Source organism: Solanum lycopersicum, chromosome 6 (assembly GCF_036512215.1).
Source record: "Solanum lycopersicum chromosome 6, SLM_r2.1".
NCBI classification, from domain to species: Eukaryota; Viridiplantae; Streptophyta; class Magnoliopsida; order Solanales; family Solanaceae; genus Solanum; species Solanum lycopersicum.
Genome location: NC_090805.1, coordinates 42,317,324 through 42,336,539, shown reverse-complemented (window position 1 = coordinate 42,336,539; position 19,216 = coordinate 42,317,324). Strand labels below are relative to the sequence as shown.

The window sequence follows — 19,216 nt, the reverse complement described above, 5'->3', positions numbered from 1 at the left end:
TTATTTTTATTACTTTATGATATGTATAATTAAAATATTTTTTTGAAATTCGTGTCAATGGTATTGTTTTCTGAAAAAGAGGGTACGATTTGGTTAATTTTTGAGTTTTAAATGTTATTTATATGTTATAACAATTGATAAAATTTAATAGAATAGAGTTGGAATAACATTCATTGAAAATATTTTTTCCTTTATAATATTCTACGATATAACTAACAAAATCTATAATTAAATATATAAAGTAAATAATAAATATTATGAAAATCTCGCTTCAAAGTTCAAAGTATAGTAGCTTATAAGCTAGCATTATCACCAATCGATTGTGTGTATTCATTTTATTGCTATATTTAGAATTTAAAATTTAAATAATCGCCAAAAATAAACCAGTGTTGATTAATACATTTGGATATTATGTTATACTCCTTTTTAACAAAATGTACCTCAAATCTCCAAGTGTCAATGTCCAGAATTTCTAATAGTTACTATTCAATGTTTAACATATTATATAGTACTATATAATTTAATATATAATTTCATTCAAAAAAAAATATTTTTAAAGAAATAACGATTAAATTGGTTCAATTGTTTTTAAAATAATCCTAGTTTGTCGGATAAAGATAATAGTTTTAGAATATTTATAAAATTATTTTATCTTGTATTTGTAAGGACCAAGGAGTTCTTCATATTAAGTCCCAAAATTATTTTATCATTACCGTTTTAATATAAATAATAAAATAATTCCATAAGGTATCCCACTTGGGAAAATAATCATCTTTCTACATTTGGAAATACTTCAATTTAAATTTATATCTTATCATATATTTCAAATCACCAAAAGAAGACCTGGTTCTGTAGCCATTTTGTCACAAAAAGGAAAAATTAACCAGTTGGTTAAATATTTGAAGGATTGAACATGTGAGGTAATGTCAAGTATCTGGATTTTGTACACTGGTAAACTACAAATGCATAAGATCAAACTAAATCAATCCATCTCAACTAATAAAGCAGCACGGTTACTTGAATGGTTATTTCCCCTAGACTAATGTAAATACACTAGATCACATATCAAAAGAATCAGGGCCAATATGCCTTCTGGGGTAATAAACTCAGGCATAGTAACTTGTTAAGTAGACCTCCTAAATCTTCCAGCTTCAGAAGCAGAATGTGATACCTGATAACAAGAAAATCTCAACAACTAATTGGGGTTCATTCATCGTCTGCAATGAAATTAGGAACTTCACCCCGGCATAAATACTCATCACAAAGTGATGATGTTCCCCAGGCCTTCCTAAGACGTAAGATATCTTCCGTGAAAGTAGAGCCCATTGATCCAATAAAGACTTCAGATATAGCACAAATGGTCTTGTCCAGCATAGCTTCCACCTTCACGAAGATTATAAAAACAAATAAGGGAATGCAACAAGAAAAGCAAAAAGGGAATGTTCTAATAGCTTATGACCCTCTGTTAATATTTACAACAATATTTGTCAAGGTATTGTCTGCTTTGTCCTCTGACCTCTCTGGCCCCTCATCTCAAGGCTTTTGTGAGTCACTGTTCTGTCCCTTTGCATTTTAACTCAAAAGGCATCTCAACAGCTGAATCCTAATCTCGTCCTTATATGACTATCCTAACTCTTTCCTCCAATTCTAATGTGAGATTTACCCAAGGCAAGTTCCACAGTACATCCAATCAACACGACAAATTTTACAGCGAAGGAGGCTTGGGCCTGCCGACTTTAGCCTGTCATTGCCTAATCTCAATTGTCAATTTTAGCCCAATCGCCTGCCGCCACAAGGCTTGGGCCTCACGATTTTGTCTACTTAGACTTTGACCCAAAAGGCACCTCGATAGTTGAATCATGACCTCGCTCTTATATTACCCAAACATTTTCCTCCAGTTTCAATTAAAACCCTTTTCAACATCCGTAGGGTAAAACATATTTGGAACTGCTGTAGGATCCAAGGAATAAAGTTGAATGAATCATCTCCGTTTAGTTCTGATTTGGAGGTAAAATTGAGCCTTTTAAAGGATGCTCAGTCTATTAAAATTTTATTTTACAAACATAAACGACCTAGTTAAAACAACTTACCTATTTATATAATACTACTTGGGTCCCAATTCAAATGACCTAGCTTCCTTTCTCGTCGATCACACAGTTCTATCTTTTTCCAAAAATGAAATTCCTTTCTTTTAAAGGTAGCACAAAGTGACAATTTTATTTCCATTTAATAGAACAGGGAAGAGGGAGCTAAGTAACCATGATTGGACAGTGAACCACGGAAGCAACCATTACAATGAGAAGGGTAGGATGGCTAGCAAATAAATGGAATCAAAAGAATCAGATTGGGTCTACTCTCATTTTTGGATTGATTAGTGTATGACTTACTTGAAACTTACTTTCACCTTCTAGGTTTTAGCGTACCACAGAAACTAACTTGATCTGTCTAAAGTTGAAGCCAATGCAATTGCAATGTGGAGTGGATCAATCATTTTCCAATTTTAGGCTGAAAACAACTCAAGAAAATTAGATCAAACTCACTGTAGCATTCCCTATGTTTAATAGGATGTCTATTTAACTTCAATCAAGACCAAGGTCGATTCCAATGAGTCAATTTGATACTTGATAAATATAGATAAAGATAAAAGACTGGGTCAGATAAAAAGTGCAAAGAAGTTCAGGTATTAAAGTGATCAACTGGTTTTCTCCAGCAATTGATATATAAACTGGTATCAGTATTTTGCATGAATATCAATCAGATGCATTTCCAGGGCTAGACTCTAACTCACCTGCCGATCTCCTTCGAGGCCATGTCTGTACAATAAAGCATCCCATTTCTCAGCTGAATTCTGAGCAGGCCTTCTAACAAGTGGCACAGTTTTGCCATTGACAACAACAAGTGATTGAAGTATGCCAGTTTCACTTTCTGCAGCATCTGTGGAAAGATAAATTACTGGGGCAGTGGCCCTTTCAACCACACGATTAATACAATCTGCAGCTTGAGGAACAGGGTAGAAGCAACTAGGTTTTTTGGCATTGCTGTCAAATAGATAAGTAAAGTCAGAGGCAAGGAACTATGTCACAATAAATCACACAGATGAGAAACAAACATACCAGAACTTTAAGAAACCATGTCTGCGGAAATGAAGAGCAATAAAGTTCTTCCCCAAGAAAGTTTGGATGAAACGTTGGGCAGTGAGCAATATAAGACGACTTGGTTCAACGAGTGTCTTGCATTTGTGCGAAATGGGGCCACCAGGTTGCATTACCCATTTCTTTTCCACATTGGCAAAAAATACATCACCAATTGCAATAACAGCATCATCCAAAGAGAACTTTGACATAATGTCTTGAACAGTCCTTGGCTTCGGGTTCTTAATATCCTCATCCCAAGCAGCTTCGAGCTTATTCGTGGAAACCCCTAATGACTTCAACTTCTTAAGATGCTCGTCATCCAGAAAACAAGGCTGTGGTTGAGAGAAATAGCAAACGAACTTATCTATGTGCATATGACCCTTTTGACTTTTTGCAAATTCCTCAAAAGTTACAACCACTTTCCTCCCCAAGCATTTGTTGATATGATCAATATCTAACACTCGACGAAATTCATAATCTACTCGTGAGCTAGGAATGATCATAATCCGGTTAAGCAGAGCAGCAAAAAACATATGCTTTTCCAAACAAATTAAATGGTTTGACATCTGTCCTGATGCACATATTGCAAACAGATACTTATCCGACCTCGGTTTCCACTCAATTGTTCTCCTGTCAGATAATTTATAATCCATCTTCCTACACCTATGCAAACCACTATAATCGTCCAGGCTTGGATCGGTAGCATTATCGGATGCATTTAGCAAGTTACTTAATTGATGAGACGACAAGAGTGCTTGCTGAATTTGCTTATTCAGTGAAATCTGACTGATCAAATCCAATTTCAATTCTTCAGAAAGCACAGAAGAAAATAAGGACGTTGAAACAATATTACTATTGTTAGCGGCAGTAGCATTCAAGGAATTATCAATCAGTGTGTTGTTCCACAGCTTGAAGAGCCCTAATTGTTGCTGTCTAAGCAGAGACAGAGCCCGCAGTTCGGACTCTAGCATAAGATTGACGGAGTCATTATTCATTACGCCGGTTTTAGAGACGTTATTAACGCCGGTGCTGAAGCAAAGGATGATTACGAAGACAGCAAAAATAATTGTTGAGAAACAGCAACACTTACTGCAGCTGGGATCGGAGGGGCGAGTATTCGCAATTTCGTCGTCAATTTGAAATGCCGTACGCTCCGGGAATTCGGAAAGGTTGTTTCCGCGTTGTCTCTGCGCGATCAGGTTCTCTTGATCCTCTTCTTCGTTGGAGGGATCTCTCTCCATCATCATGACGGGAAATCAAATGCGCATTGGCAATTTTCAAGAATTTTCCTTGACAATCCTGCCGTACAGAAACAGTGCCAAGTGTGTATCTAACAGTTGTAGCAGCTTTTCGGTGGAACTGAGACTGCCGGAATGTGATCGGAGAAGAAGAAGAGGGAGTCGGAGCAACGTGTGTGTGTGGTTAGGGGTGCAAGTGTAAAGTGAACAATAGGCATCTCCGTGATTCGTGAAGCTAGGAGGTGGTATTTGGCTACCAGTCGTTTGGTTCATGCAATTAATATTCCACTAAAAATCAAACTTCACTAACAAATATATTATAACAAAATCATGCATAAGTAAATATATATTTACACACTTTGATATCTACACATTTTATTATTTTTTGTCTTTTTTTATTTCTATATTGTCTAATTTATTCATCTTTGATTTAATAACAATGTATTTATATGTATAGTATATTGTATTCATTTTTTAAATAACAACAATGTATTCATATTTCAAATAGTCATGTTTTACCTTGTTTGATATATTAATATATTAAATTTTATAAATACTTGTATCATTAAATATATATATATATATATATATATATATATACGAAGTTTTATAAATATAGATACTAATTTGAATTCAAAGTATTCATATTTTAACGGTACATAATTAATATATTTTTCTTATTTAGTTTGTTTTAATTAAAATTGTGTTAGTATATAAATAGAAAAATGAATTGTAGTCCATTTTTATAAATAATATAGCTATTGAACTTTAATAACCATATAAATATAGTCATTTTTGTAAGTTATTCTTTTTATATCAAGTATCAACTAAAACAACAAATAACACGAAAATTTGAATGTTGAGATGAAATGTGATACGATTACGGGCTAAGGTAAACAATCAGGTAATTGCAATTAATAATGAATAACGGTAAATCAGTAAATAAGCTAAACTTTAGTGGGAATAAACTCTCTCTCGAACAATTTATCCCGAATGAAATTGGTTTCTCTTGAACACCAATAAGCAGCAATTAAAAACATTCTTCGCTTTAGTCCATTCACTCTCTCGAGCTAAATGTGTGGAAAAGGTTTAAGGATTCATTCTCTCAAATTAAATCCATAACAACACAATACCCACAAACCATCAATTTAGTTATTTTGGTTTAAAACCTCTCTCGAGAAAGTCAAAAACACGAAGGTAGAATTGAATTCGCAACTACAACCCTTTAGATTAAACCACAATTACTGAATGAAATCACTTTAAAACAACATTTTCACTATCAAATAACAATACCCAATAGCTAAATTAACCCATAATCACATATCACACCACAAGAAATGGGGTTTTAGCTAGACATAGTAAAAAATAAGAAATTGTTATCAAATTGTGTTTTCATCAACTAGGTAAGATTAATATTGTCTTTACAGAGGTCTAAGATGAAGAATCTTCGACACCCACTTTCAATTTTTTTAAATTAGAAATCTTCAAAACTAAGAAAATATTGTCTCTAAACTCTCAAACTTTAAAATTGAATAATATTATTATTCATCAAAAACTAAGATTTCGAAAATGATGCGAAACTAAAAATTTAAACAAGTATTTATAGTCGCCAAAGATTGTGTTGCGTAAGATCATTTGATCCAGTTAGTCGGGATCGCTGATCCACTCAAGGATCCACCCTTTGGTCAATTCCGACGCCTTTCTGCTTTGCCTTTAACAACTTTAATTTCTGTAACTTTGGACGATAAGGCCCTGCATGCGGAATCGTTCAGCGACTCGCCGACTGCTCCTTTTTATCGCCTACTTGATTTTCTCCTTCAGGGCTTGACACGCTCGAACATTATGCGAGTCCATGGCCGTTCGGCGACTCGCCCAATAGATAAGGCGATCCTTAGACTTTCTTTTCTTCGTTCTTTCAATTGTCTTATTTTTTCCTCGCTAGTATCCATGCTTTGTTCCTCAATCCAAATATCCGAAAATCTAGAATTTTCATTAGCTATTTGGCACAAAATATGCATTCGTGGACCCTAAATCTATTAAAATAAAGCCTAAATGAGTTCAAATTGTGTAATTATCAGTACTTCTATGTGAAGATCACTTAGGAACTAACAAAATAAAAATATACAATTACTCTTGTATATCATGGTAAATTATTAAATGAGGCTAATATACTAAGAATAAAATGTAAGTATGCTAACACTTAACGGGTTAACGGTTTACCCGATAAAGAAATTGAATAATCCGTCCTTACGCCAAAAAGTTGTTAATCATAAAACTTTAATATGTTTCCTAACCGTTTATTCACTGAGCCAATTTTACAATTAATTTATCGATTACGATTCGATTTTAAACACCAAAATTCATATGTAACTGAAATTTAGCCCATTTTCATATACACTTTCTCTTTTAGTTTTATCTGTTCACTTCATTGACGAACCGAAGTGCAGGCATATGCACGCTTCATCTGCAATATTGTAACCAAAGATTGACATTAGTATTAATTAAACGTACATACTTGGTTCTTAATCAAGATTATAATTTTAATAAGAAAATGTTTTGGAAGTTAGCGCTAGCTAACAAGATCAAGCATCAATAAACAAAGTGTTTTAAGTTTGATCTTATCAAATTATATCGAACCGCAGATAAAAATATTTAATGTTTGACTTTTACAAGGCCGCACATCATGTAAATATATCTGAAATCAAACGTAATCTAGTTATGTGTTTGATGTAAACTTACATAACTTTGAATTTGTACATATCTAAAGTTATTCTCGAAATAGACTGCTTCAGAGAAAAAGAATAATTTTGTTGATTTTTGTTTACGTTGCAAACCGAATGTGTACTGAATTTTGTGCCTAATTATGTTGGGCCGCCAAGAATTTTGTGTCTAATAGTCGCATATATTGGACCTACTTGGCATTTACTTCATTTAATTTGCACCTAAGGACAAACCATTATATATTTCTTTTGTTACGTACTTTTTTGTCCTTAATTATTTGATTACTTTTTAATTGATATATTTATTAAAAAAAATAATTTAGATAATAAATTTATTATTTTATTTTTATTAATTAGAAGTGGATGAATTAAAAATTTAAGATTTTAAAAAAATATTTTTTTTAAAATAATTAATTGAGAATATAATAAAATAAAAATAATTTTTTTTAATTTATCAAAATGAATAAATAATTAGGGACAACCAAAAAAAAAAAAGATATACAAATAATTAGGGATTGATGGAATAAAAAGCAACACCTGTCTATTGGTATTTTGTGCTCAAGGCTATTTTGCAATTTTTACTGACCATTTTTTTTCACTATATGAAAATCTAGCTTTGCTAACAATTGACTAAGTTTGAATCTTTTTATCGACTGTTATTAAGCACATAGAAGATCATTTGTCAAGACATAACTCAATAACTTTTGCTCTATCCTTATGCTTCCTCCGTCCACCTCTATTCGTCATGTTAAGTTTTTCAAAGTTAATTTGATTAATTTTTAAAATTAAATTAGATAAAAATTTAGATAAAAAAAAATTAGATATTCAAAAATTATATGAAAAGTACTATAAATTGCATTTTTTTGCATATCAATATGATAAAAATTGCATTTTAAAATGTTAGTCAAAGTTCTTATAACTTGACTCTAAATATAGATATTATGACAGTTAAAATTGGACGAAGTAATTCATTTTTAAACTATAGTATATTTAAATAATTTACTCACAACTCAATAATCTATCTTTTCTAAACTTGATTAACAATGTAGTAGCTTCACTCTTGCCCATGAAAGAAAACATCAAACTTGATGTCTCTAATTCATTACATAAAGTAGGAGTTCTTTTCCATAATTTATTGAAGAAAAGGTAAAAGTCCATACTACATATGAAGGAATTAAGCCTAACACATATAGAAAGACTCAAAAAAGGGAAATGAGTGGGTTTGGTGTTAGGAGGGAAAAATTATTATAGTACTAAATAAACACCATCATGTTGTCCATAACTATACATTTGGTGGAAAACAAATCATATTAAAAAGCATTAATATATGGATGGGCAAGGATTTCTATTTGACTTTCTCTTCCATCCAAACATCATGCCACACATAACGTTGGATGTTAATTCGGTGCAAATTTGTAATATGATATTTATTAGCGGAATCAGAGCTTTTCATTAAGAAGAGTAGTTAAAATAGAAAGATATAAATACGTTAGATGAAATCAAATTCGAAATGGCGTAGCTATATTGATTCAAGAATGATCACTCAAACATTCTTTGTTTGAAAATTTTCTACGTATAAAACTTAACTTTATACGTATAGAAATAATAACTTTTTTTTTAGATCCCGCAAGGACATGGTTGAGTGCTTGGGGGGTGAGTTCCCATAAGGAAGACCTGAGATTGAATCTAGCCTCCATGTGCAACTCGACCATAAACTCATAACATGAGACTTGTTTAGTCCGGTTTATATCTTCTCTAAGCTATTGTACGATGAGAATGTTACCACATAGTGTTGTGTATTTCCAAAAGAAAAAACCTACTTTTCTTTTAGAGATAGAAACTAAAATTTTGGATATTTTTTTAAAAAAATATAATTTTACAACTAATTACACAAAATAACTAAATAATTATATACATAAAAAAAATTGATTTATTTATATGGTGAAACTTGAACGAGCAAAAAAATGGGGAAAACATCTGATCGAAATATACTCGAACTTTAATAAAATTGATGTAACAATACAGACCTTTAGAAATAATCTTTTATCTTTTTACTATTTAATAATATATTTTAAATATATATATCTGTTCAGGTGGATATCATAAATATTACATAATTATAAATAGTAATATGTCCACGTAAACATATACATACCTTTAAAATACATTATTAAATAATATAGGAGATTAATATTAAAATATTTTTGAGACACATTTTCTAAAGAAATGTCAATTGTCTCATGTAGCACAAGAATGGAGTCTCACTCTTTGAAAAAACTTAGGTGTGGGGCAATGGCTCTTTTAACAGAAATGTACTATGTTGTGAGTCAAGTCAAAATAAGAGTTAAATTTAATTAAAAGAGGTGACAATGATTTGTAAACTAATTTTTGAAGTAGGCTAAAATAGTACATGTGCTTCACTCTTTGGTCAACAACATGTTAAAACTGATTTCTGACATTTTTGAACAAGGAATTTATGAGTTTCATGTAACTAGAATTTCTTTTCTATAATAGAGTCACTAGTCAATATTTCTACTTAAAATTGAAAAATAAGTACACATTGTAAAACAAGTTTAACTAACATTTTTCAGATAAATAATTATTTGATGAAAAAGAATGGAGTATTTGACTTTTAAAAGTGTAGACTATAAACGTGCTTTTTAATTTAATTTTAGTTGATATTTGATTCTTTCACTTATATTTGTATAAAGTTAAAACAATTAGATATACACTTCTTACATGATATATTATGAATCAGTTCGAACCTATCTTAGATAAACTGTCACATAAAATATCTTTAATTTTAAGATTTTCTCTAATTCAATTTATGAATGGCCATATAAAATCAATTCATCAAGAAATATTTTAATATCAAATTTTATAGGGAAATTATTTTCATGATCCAGCAACCAAACGACCACACAAGGCTCCCAAATTTCATTTGCAACAGAAGTGGAAAGGGTATCTCGGTCACAATTTCTGGTTTTGTTTATAGTTGTTGAAAGTTGTCAAACATTTAAATGTAACTACAACTGTTAACTGTTAATAGTGAAAAATAAATAAAATTCCGATTTTTAATTAAAAGCCTCAAATCAAATAGTATTGATTTATTTATTTTGGTTAGCGATCACTTTTTCCTCAATTCAGTTCAAATTTCAAAATAAATACAGGAGCAAGAAAATAAAAAGGTTCAAAATTACGGTCAAAGTTAGTGACATGTTGAATTACCATATTCAATCCAACTTTGACACAGCAATTCGATAGTACGTTAATTGGTATGTATTTTAATTTTTTAATATATGATGTGATATTCGATGTTTATAAAGAAAATATTGAAATATCGAAAATTATATGTGTATTTACATATAAAATCGATTGTATACATGAATATAAATGGTAATTAATTAACAAAAAGAATTGATTTTGCTTTTTTAAAAATATTTTTTTTATATAAAATGTTAGTATGATACTTTATCCGTTCGATATTGTTTGTCACGATTTCTATTTTTGGAGAAATTTGACTATCATGTTATTCGTCGTTTTAGACGCCTTAGCAGCCATGGTGAGTCTTTTTTCCCTCTTATTTGACTCTAATCTTCCTTTAAAATATACCTTCAACTGTCATTTCCTTCTACTCTTTTCTTCTTCTTCTACACTTTTCCCCCTTCCTTAATTAGACCAATTTTTTGTCTTTCTTCATATCTCAACTCTATACATACACTATCTTAACATATTTCCATCTTCATCTTTTCTCTTTCTAATTTTTTTTTTTAATTTCTGGATCTTAAAGCTCTTACACTTGGGTGTTTTGATCGAATGCCTTGAGAAGATTTTACTTTCTGTGTTGTATCCTATTTGAATCTCAAATTTTGAACAATTTTCAGAGTTTGAAGATCGAATAACACACACAAAAAAGAATATTAATAGCTCATTTGTTAGAGCGTCGAATATCCTTGAGTATTTGGTAAATCCAGAATTGGATTCAACTTTCTGGATTAGCTCAAAAATAAATTACTTTTCTAAAAATGGCGGATGTTTTGCAGAACAATGGTAAACTGGATGATCCAAGTATGATTGAGCTCACAGGGAAAATACTAGTGGTAGCAGTCATAGTTCTCTTTCTTGTATTGATGTTAGTCTTCTTTCTCCACCTTTACTCAAAGTGGTTCTGGAACCAACGCCGGCAAGCGGACAACCACCGCAATGCCGCCACACGGCAGCGGCGGCGCCGGCGCCGTTTCGACTTTTCTCCAGGTCATGAAGTTAATGTTACATCTGTTCTCAACAGGGGGCTTGACCCTGTTCTTCTTAAAACAATTCCTGTAGTTTTATTCGATCCAGAAGAATTCAAAGATGGATTGGAATGTGCTGTTTGTCTTTGCGATGTTTCTGAAGGTGAAATGGCGAGACTTTTGCCTAAATGCAATCATGGATTTCATGTAGATTGCATTGATATGTGGCTTCAATCTCATTCTACTTGCCCGCTTTGTCGAAACCCAGTCATGTTACAAGAAGCAACAGTGGAAACCATACTTAGAACACCAATAGAAGAAGAGGTGATAAATTTCCCAACTAATGTGTTGTTTTGGGGAAATGAGAATCAAGTGAGCACAATGGGTTCTAATAATTTGGAGGAAGATTTGCAGGATCCTAATTCTCCTCCACCACCAGTAGCATCACCATCATCGTCATCCTCGTTAGATTCTACGAGTGACAGACCGTGTGTTTCATTGGCAATAGATATTCCAAGGCAGATTAACGAAGTAGTAGAAGAGGAAGAAGATAAATCTCCAATGCCCACAAGATTGAGGTCTTTGAAAAGGCTCTTGAGTAGAGATAATAGGGTTAATCCTTCAAGTCCAAGAATTAATATAGATATAGAACAAGGAGGCAGATGAGGTGAAACTGTTTTTTTATTTTTGATGTAAATTTCAAATGATTAGAGAGATCTTTGATGTTTGAAAAAAAAATGGAAATCTCTGAAAATGTTGTCGCACCCATGTCGAATTCTTCAAAAATGCACTATTTGAGAAAGATCAGACAACACCCAATAACATTTTTGAAGAGTTGTAGAACTCTCATTCGTTTATTATTCTTGATGCAGATGTGAAGTTTGACACTTTCATCTTCTTATAGTCGGTAAATATATGATGTATATGTATAAACAATAACGCAGTGGGCTTCTCTATTTGAGAATGAAACAATTTATCTCTCTTACATAACAGTATTTCAGTTATTTTGTTGAAAAATATCAATGCATCTTTTGTTGCAGAAAGAAATAATTAAACCAAGAGTGATCAAGCTAAAATTATACAGTAGATATTAAGAAGGCTATATTGACCAAAGTCTAAACAAATTTCATTTAGGTACTTAAAATCTTACTCGTTTTAATTCAGCATCTGAACATATTTTTATCAGACACTCTCGGTTCAAATTATGGACTTGTTTTCTTGCACCTATTCTCTTATGCTAATTACTTGGATAAGTTAACACTTGCAATAAACCTCAGACATATTCCAATTGAAGATGATGTAAATAATTAAAAGAGATGACATACTTAAGTGATCAACTTATTCACATAATGGAAATTTTAGATAACACACAAAACATGTTAACAAAATTTAATCATGAAATATCTAATAAAAATATTTTATCACGTGCTCAATTAAAACAAGTCAGTAATTGCAATGTCTAAATAAAATTTGCTGAGGAGTTGTCCAGTGAATGTAAGGCTTTATGATGTAAAGTGCCCTTGAGGATTGTCCCATTAACTATTTAATGGAGATGCTAACCAATGTGAAATTGAATTTTCTTTTCTAAACTTGCATTAACCAAATGTTGGCAAAGCTAGAGATATATGACAAACCTAGAACATTTTGCACTTACAGGTAATCACACAGAGAAGTATAACACAACCATAGAATTCGGATACTTTGTTCTAGAGAATAGCAAGTTCCCTGCTAATGAAACTCACCATCAAAGCTGAAGTAGCGGCAGAGCCATTACAACACCAAATATTGATACTAGCAACAGCAACAACCAAGTTGGCAAAGATTTCCTCCGTTGGTTCTCCATGTCCTTATGGGGCTCTACGCTATTCAAACCATCCAACAAGGGTGAGGAAATTTCCGCTTGAGTTGGCATGGATGACACCTGCTCCTGGTCTGGATGCACCAGGAGCTGCTGCTCTTCATACTTCTCCACATACTCTGGAAACAATTTTCTAAAGGTAGGGCTGAGATGCAAAATTAGTGAGTTAAAAAGGTATCAAACAGAAGGGCTATTCAAACAATTGACATTATTGTGAAAAATAGTAGATCACTTATCATGTAACAGATTTTGTACTGCATGAACTATACAGCTTAAGGCAATTATCTGAAACAAATACAAGGTATGCAGCGTTGAACTCGTAGTTGACTCACTTCTTACAATTGAAAGCAAGAGAAGTCTTAGCAAGCTTCTGTTTCTCAGCAACTGTTGTTGTTACACTGCCTGTGGTAGGGCTGGTGTCCATCTGCAGGATGGGAGACATAAAAGTTGCCACTAATGCAAATGAAATGTTTTTTTGATAACCAAAATCAGAAATTAACAAACGTTGTTGCCTAGGACTAATGCAAATAAATGTTTGGGACGCAAAAAAAGATTTTGAGCTATAGGATGTACAGAAAGGAATATTTCATGGATTTAGTCGTCTATGGTTTTCAAGATATCTATAATAAGCATTGTGGATAATGCAGGCCTAATATGGACCAATTATTCAGCATACTAAAATATAGGGGTTCCATATCATGAAAAGCCAGATTTGAAATGATCCATGTTGCGGAACCAAGACAACCTATCTTACTAACAATAAGAAAGGGTTAGTGTCAAGAAGCAGTAACCATTTTGAAAGATAGAAAAGAGAAAGGCGTCCTACCAGACGGGGTGGGTAACTAGGAGGGTTACTGCAGTTCTCTAAGCAGGCAAAGGGAAATTAGGAAGAATTCAAGGCAGCTCCCACATCTCCTTTGCACCACTCGAAGGTGGCTTTACGTTATGTTCAATAGGTCAGTGGGATAAAATAGGATTTAATTTCAACCTATAGCTGGTGGAGTTCAAAATAAGGACCATATTTTTTTAGTGCTGCTTGATGTGTAAAGACAGAAGAACCCAACTGTCATACACATAAAAGAAATGAGCATTAACTAAAAAAAAAAGAGAGCAATTCAGAAAAATAAATCAGTAATGAAAATGAAATCAGGTCCTTTACCATAAAAGAGAGCAGTCCAGTGAGTATGCTGCAGGTAAGTGGAGGAAGATCAATCCAAATGAAGAAATATGACTAAGAACAACATAGTAAAACGAAATATTCAACTTATTTCGGAAAAACAAAAAATACAGGTTTTTGCTACTTTGTTCTGAAAAGTAATAAAAAAAATACTTCAACTCACATTTTTGTTATACAAAAAGCGGAAATAAGTTTTGTGGGCAAAATAAAGATTTTCAGACAAATTTGACTGAAAAAAAGGAGAGCTATGGGATGGCGAGACAAATAAAGTCACCATATGTTTTACTCTTTGATAAGTATATTGTAAGTTATTACCTTGACACAGACCACATAGGGTTCCAGCTCTCTGGGTGAACTGTGAAGTAATATGGCATAACGAAGGTCAGGGACACCAAATCCATTCAAAACAACAAACAATAGTAACTATAATGCACTCTATTAACACTTACAATCACTCATAGATAAACAAATTTTCTTGTGTGTCATAAACCTTCCATTTGGAGTAACCATGCTACAGACAAAGCAAACATAGTTGATGTGATTCCAAATAACGAAAAGAAAACCTTACTGAGACACATTGCTCAAAGAGTAGAAACAAGTCTGGGATAATCAAACTGATCTGAATATAGATTACCTGATTCCAGGAGGTTTAAATGGATATTCTGGAGGAAACTTGATCTTACCATAATATAATCCACCTTATTATTGAAGTTGGCAGCATTTCACAAGCAACAACCAAAAGAGAAAGAGTAACTCAGAAAAACGACTAGAGTATTCAAAGGTGATAAAAAGAGTGTCAAATGATAAGGTTTGGGAAGAAGGTGCATCACATTACAGTATTAGTGCATTTTCAAAATAAATATCAAAGTTAGTTAGGGAAAGTAGAAACCTGCAAAGGGTGTTCCTTCACTCCCCTCCAAAACGTAATCTGGACATGAGATTTAGGTAAAAGTGGGAAGATTAGGAAAAGCAAAGCAAACAGCTAATGAGTCATCCGACAAAAAGAAGCTAAAACTATAGCACATTGGCAAGTAAGCCGAGAAAAATATATGCACTAGAAGAAGAGCATCAGATGATACATAGCAATTTCATTCCCTAATTGGCAGTCTTCATTTTGGTGATTTGTGTCAATTTAGTTCCTTATTAGACTGCCTTACAACAGAGTGTATTTAGATGCATGGGGCACAAACAAGTGAAAACAAAAATTCATGCAAAGGAAGTATCAACAGGAAAGGAATAAGACCATCTGCTTATTTGGTAGAAGAAAGGAACTAGACAAAGTTCATGATAACCAATATGTTCAATTACTTATATTGACAAATACATGTTGAGAGAACAAGAAGCAGAGACTTACGCCACTCAAGAATATCATTTGGTGAAGGGCGGGCCACAACATGGGAGACAGGTTCCTGCAATATCACAGTCTTCACCACTTACTGAGGAGTCAGATCAGAGTATAAATGTCCAAACACACATCAGGAAGAAGAGTCTAATTAACAAGGCACAGTACATGTTGTCCAATACCAATAAGTCCAAACAAAACTTTAGGTTCAAGTTGTATAGAAAATAATAATAGAAGTGCCATGCTTTCACCTCTGGCAATCAGGAAGAGAAAAACAAAGAACATCAACTAAAATAACAAATGTTAAGCTACAATAAATTACAAGTGGTAATGTCAAGAGGGGCAAGAAGATGAAAGTCACAACGAGAGTTCATAATATGTAAGATCCAATGTGATTAACCTGCACTTTAAGTAGGACCTCTGACATATTCATTTTCATGGGAAGTAAAGGAAGCTGCCTTGTAATACAGTAAATTCATGTATAATATATTAACTGAAGGAACAAAGATACATACTTTACAAAGTGCTCTATATTCCTTCTGGAGTCGCTTTACACATGCCTTTTCTGCCATGTCTAAGCTTCAAAATGCAAGGAAACTACAGGATGATACTTCGAGTTTCACTTATTCTCTACAAGTAAACATGTGAGATTTTGAATTAAAATACAAAAAATTTGAAGGGGAAAAGATTAAGACTGGCGTTGGTATATGATACTTAAAAACATGGCCAACAAAAATCAAGTCAATATCAATCAGTGCAGAAATATAAAGAAAAAGAGGCTAAAGTATATACTCTTATCCTCCAGCTAAGAATGGTCATCAGTTCCAAAGAACAAACACTTGGAAAGTGGTGAAGCCAGGAACTGAAGGATGGAACGAACTAATATACAGAAGGATTAATGTGAATTTTCAGAAGTTAAGAGGGGACATCAGTAGATTTCTAAGGCACCTCTAAACTTCCCAAAATCTCAAAGGACAAAAGGCTGTAATCTCAAATTTTGGTGACGGACACTGCTCATCCTTTCCCCAATAAAATTCACCAGGTACATCATCCGCAGCGAACTTTTTTTCTTTTCTTTACGAGAGATAGAGTCTGTCTACAATAGAATAGAATTTTGTTTTTGATTTGTCAGAAAAGAAATTAGCTATCTGTAAAGAGGTCTGTCTATGTTCTTAAAAACAGGGATCAACGCCTTTCAATTCCCTTCTCTGTAGCAATCAAAGGAAAAATGTCTAGACATACTAGAATAGAAGTATAACAATAATAAACCAGCTATTCGAGCATCATAGTGTATGAAGTGTGTCTCAAACCAATCATATTAGAGGATAAACATGTGAACATAGAATCATTGGTGAAGCTATAAAATACAATTGGAGCCACTCTACAGCTTGGCTGAAGCAGTTGATGGCCATCTTTTCTACACAGAAATCTATTGCATATGAAAAGTAGAAATGCATGATATGTTATCACACATGACATTTTAGTGAACCTAAGTCTTTCAAACTATCCGAGAACCAATTCTGTAATTATTCACAATATTTTGTAGTGGAAACAATCAAATATAGTCGTGTTCTATTTGATATAGTTCAATATACCCTTCCTTGTGAGTACCATTCAATTATGACTGACCCTACCCTTATATTTTGACACTAACACCTTGTTTGGAAGGTTGTTAGTCATTGAATTGTTAGTTTAAATACAATATTTACTTGATTGTTACTTAAATTTTATTGTAAAGTATCATTTAAATCCATCATTAGGTAACGACAAAAAGTCTCATTTTGTGTAATAACCAATTTGATGTAATCGCGTGGTTACCTTAATATTTTCTTCTCATTTTATCTTTAATTATTATTTAATAATCTTATTATATTCTTTACACTACCGTTTCATAGTAGCTCTACCCATACTATACTTTTCTTGTAGATATGTCATTCAAATTACTGACATGTGACATTATGTAATGATGGAGAATGATAAGTCTATCCAAACATTGTATTCATTAAATCATACATGATATAATACAATACAATACATTACGAAACAGTACGGTGTAACCAGCCAAACAAAGAGTAAATGGTTGTTAAGTACGGTTTTGTAATGTATAGTTTGTATAGATTGTATTCTCCGTTACATATCAATAATTCAAATGATATATCTACAAAAAAAAGTAGAATACAGAGTACAACTACTATAAAAAAAAAAGGTACACAAGGAATAAAATAGAATTATTAAATAACCAATAAAGACATAATGAGAAAAAACAATATTATAAGATAATGATGCGAAAATACCAAATCATTCATTACACAAAATAAGACTTTTTGTCACTACCTAATGATGTATTTGAACATAAACTACAATAAAATGTAATTAACAATCAAAACAAATATAATACTTAAACTAACAATACAATATATCCGTTAACAACTATCCAAACAAATTGTAGTTTACCCTTAATTAATTTAGACCGACGGACACTATGCTTAGCTCATAAGCAAATAACTTATCCCTAAGTTTCAAACTACAAACTCATACCCGACCCAACAATTTAACAACAACAATATACCTAAATCCCACGCGAATGGAGTCTGACATGAATGGAGTCTCAAAGGGTAGAGTCGACAAAAAGAAACTCATACCCGACCCGAAACCAGTTATTTCACTTGTCCTCATTTCCTTCCAACCTCCATCAATGGAACCCTCTTCTTTCTCTCTCTCTACATTCTCCTTTCTCTCATCAATCACATATCAATGACAGAAAAAGGATTCACAGCCACTTTCATAGGAGGACTATCAGTTCAATCAAAAGCAAAATTCATAGAAAAATTCAACAAATTAGATTGCAAACAACTCACAGTTATAGAGTCGAAGGCAAGTGTAGGAACAAATAGATTACCGCACAGAAAAGGGGAATTGAAATTGAAAATCTCAAATTCCCTAGTGGAGCTTTGACCCTTTATTGAAATTTTTCTGACTCTTTTTCTGCTGCCCGCATGGGTACTATCCGTTTTTTCCTATTTGGGAAAAACAAAAAATAAGGTGCTTATTCGCGTTTTGCTTTGCTTTGCCATTTATTTGGGGCCGTTGCCATATGGTTGAAATTTTGTTTACCCATGATGCTTTCACGGCTCTGACTCATAAGAGCCCACACATCGGGTTTCGGACGTTCGCATACCTATTAATTTTGTATCGAATTATAGACATATATTAACGTAGAGATGTTTGCATATCCATTAATTTTGTATCGAATTATAGACATATATTAATGTAGAAATTTGAATAAATGGTATTAAATTAAATAGCAAGTTATTTCGTGTAGTGATCGGTCATTGGTGCTTAAAATTGTATATTACATCTGTTGTGGTTAAGTTTTCAATTTTCATTATGATAAATTCCTTGATTAGTCACTAGCTTCTGTTTATTTTTACTTATCAATATTTGATATGTATTGTTAAATGTAAAAGTGTAAAAAATTTCAAAACTTTTTCATCTTTTACTTGTTTGGTCCAATA

The 19,216-nt window shown here is 32.5% G+C and overlaps 3 protein-coding genes across 8 annotated transcripts; 1 reads left to right on the top strand and 2 right to left on the bottom strand.

Annotated features, from left to right (window-relative positions):
- Positions 1-972: 972 nt before the first annotated feature.
- LOC101262928 (O-fucosyltransferase 36-like) lies at positions 973-4,529 on the bottom strand. The gene is made up of 3 exons (XM_004242216.5): positions 3,114-4,529; positions 2,789-3,038; positions 973-1,383 (listed from the first exon to the last, which is right to left on the bottom strand). The coding sequence occupies exons 1-3, from the start codon at positions 4,379-4,381 to the stop codon at positions 1,207-1,209; spliced, it is 1,695 nt and encodes a 564-aa protein (XP_004242264.2). The 5' UTR covers positions 4,382-4,529; the 3' UTR covers positions 973-1,206.
- Positions 4,530-10,657: 6,128 nt separating this feature from the next.
- LOC101254104 (RING-H2 finger protein ATL3) lies at positions 10,658-12,296 on the top strand. Its single transcript, XM_004241875.5, has one exon. The coding sequence runs from the start codon at positions 11,118-11,120 to the stop codon at positions 11,988-11,990; it is 873 nt and encodes a 290-aa protein (XP_004241923.1). The 5' UTR covers positions 10,658-11,117; the 3' UTR covers positions 11,991-12,296.
- A 593-nt stretch (positions 12,297-12,889) lies between these two features.
- LOC101248401 (ubiquitin-conjugating enzyme E2 34) lies at positions 12,890-18,881 on the bottom strand. 6 transcript variants are annotated; one of them, XM_004241857.4, is made up of 10 exons: positions 18,560-18,881; positions 16,217-16,331; positions 15,714-15,768; positions 15,249-15,287; positions 14,994-15,057; positions 14,809-14,870; positions 14,675-14,714; positions 14,342-14,369; positions 13,515-13,606; positions 12,890-13,327 (listed from the first exon to the last, which is right to left on the bottom strand). In XM_004241857.4, exons 2-10 carry the CDS (start codon positions 16,271-16,273, stop codon positions 13,069-13,071), a joined length of 696 nt encoding a protein of 231 aa, XP_004241905.1. In that variant the 5' UTR covers positions 16,274-16,331; positions 18,560-18,881; the 3' UTR covers positions 12,890-13,068. The 6 variants fall into 6 exon arrangements, with proteins under 6 accessions (XP_004241905.1, XP_004241904.1, XP_010322814.1 ...); XM_004241856.5 differs by having other exon boundaries at positions 18,601-18,872; XM_010324512.4 differs by having other exon boundaries at positions 15,714-15,783; positions 18,560-18,765.
- Positions 18,882-19,216: the final 335 nt, after the last annotated feature.

What these genes read in the sequence shown, in the direction of transcription:
- LOC101262928 (XM_004242216.5), bottom strand. Translation starts at nt 4,381, where the DNA reads ATGATGATGGAGAGAGATCCCTCCAACGAAGAAGAGGATCAAGAGAAC. An exon ending in CATGGTTTCTTAAAGTTCTG is followed by an intron (nt 3,039 to 3,113) that starts GTATGTTTGTTT and finishes TCTATTTGACAG; the next exon opens with CAATGCCAAAAAACCTAGTT. An exon ending in GCCTCGAAGGAGATCGGCAG is followed by an intron (nt 1,384 to 2,788) that starts GTGAGTTAGAGT and finishes ATCTTCGTGAAG; the next exon opens with GTGGAAGCTATGCTGGACAA.
- LOC101254104 (XM_004241875.5), top strand. Translation starts at nt 11,118, where the DNA reads ATGGCGGATGTTTTGCAGAACAATGGTAAACTGGATGATCCAAGTATG.
- LOC101248401 (XM_010324512.4), bottom strand. Translation starts at nt 16,273, where the DNA reads ATGGCAGAAAAGGCATGTGTAAAGCGACTCCAGAAGGAATATAGAGCA. An exon ending in AATATAGAGCACTTTGTAAA is followed by an intron (nt 15,784 to 16,216) that starts GTATGTATCTTT and finishes TAAGTGGTGAAG; the next exon opens with ACTGTGATATTGCAGGAACC. An exon ending in CTGGACTGCTCTCTTTTATG is followed by an intron (nt 13,607 to 14,341) that starts GTAAAGGACCTG and finishes CCCATCCTGCAG; the next exon opens with ATGGACACCAGCCCTACCAC.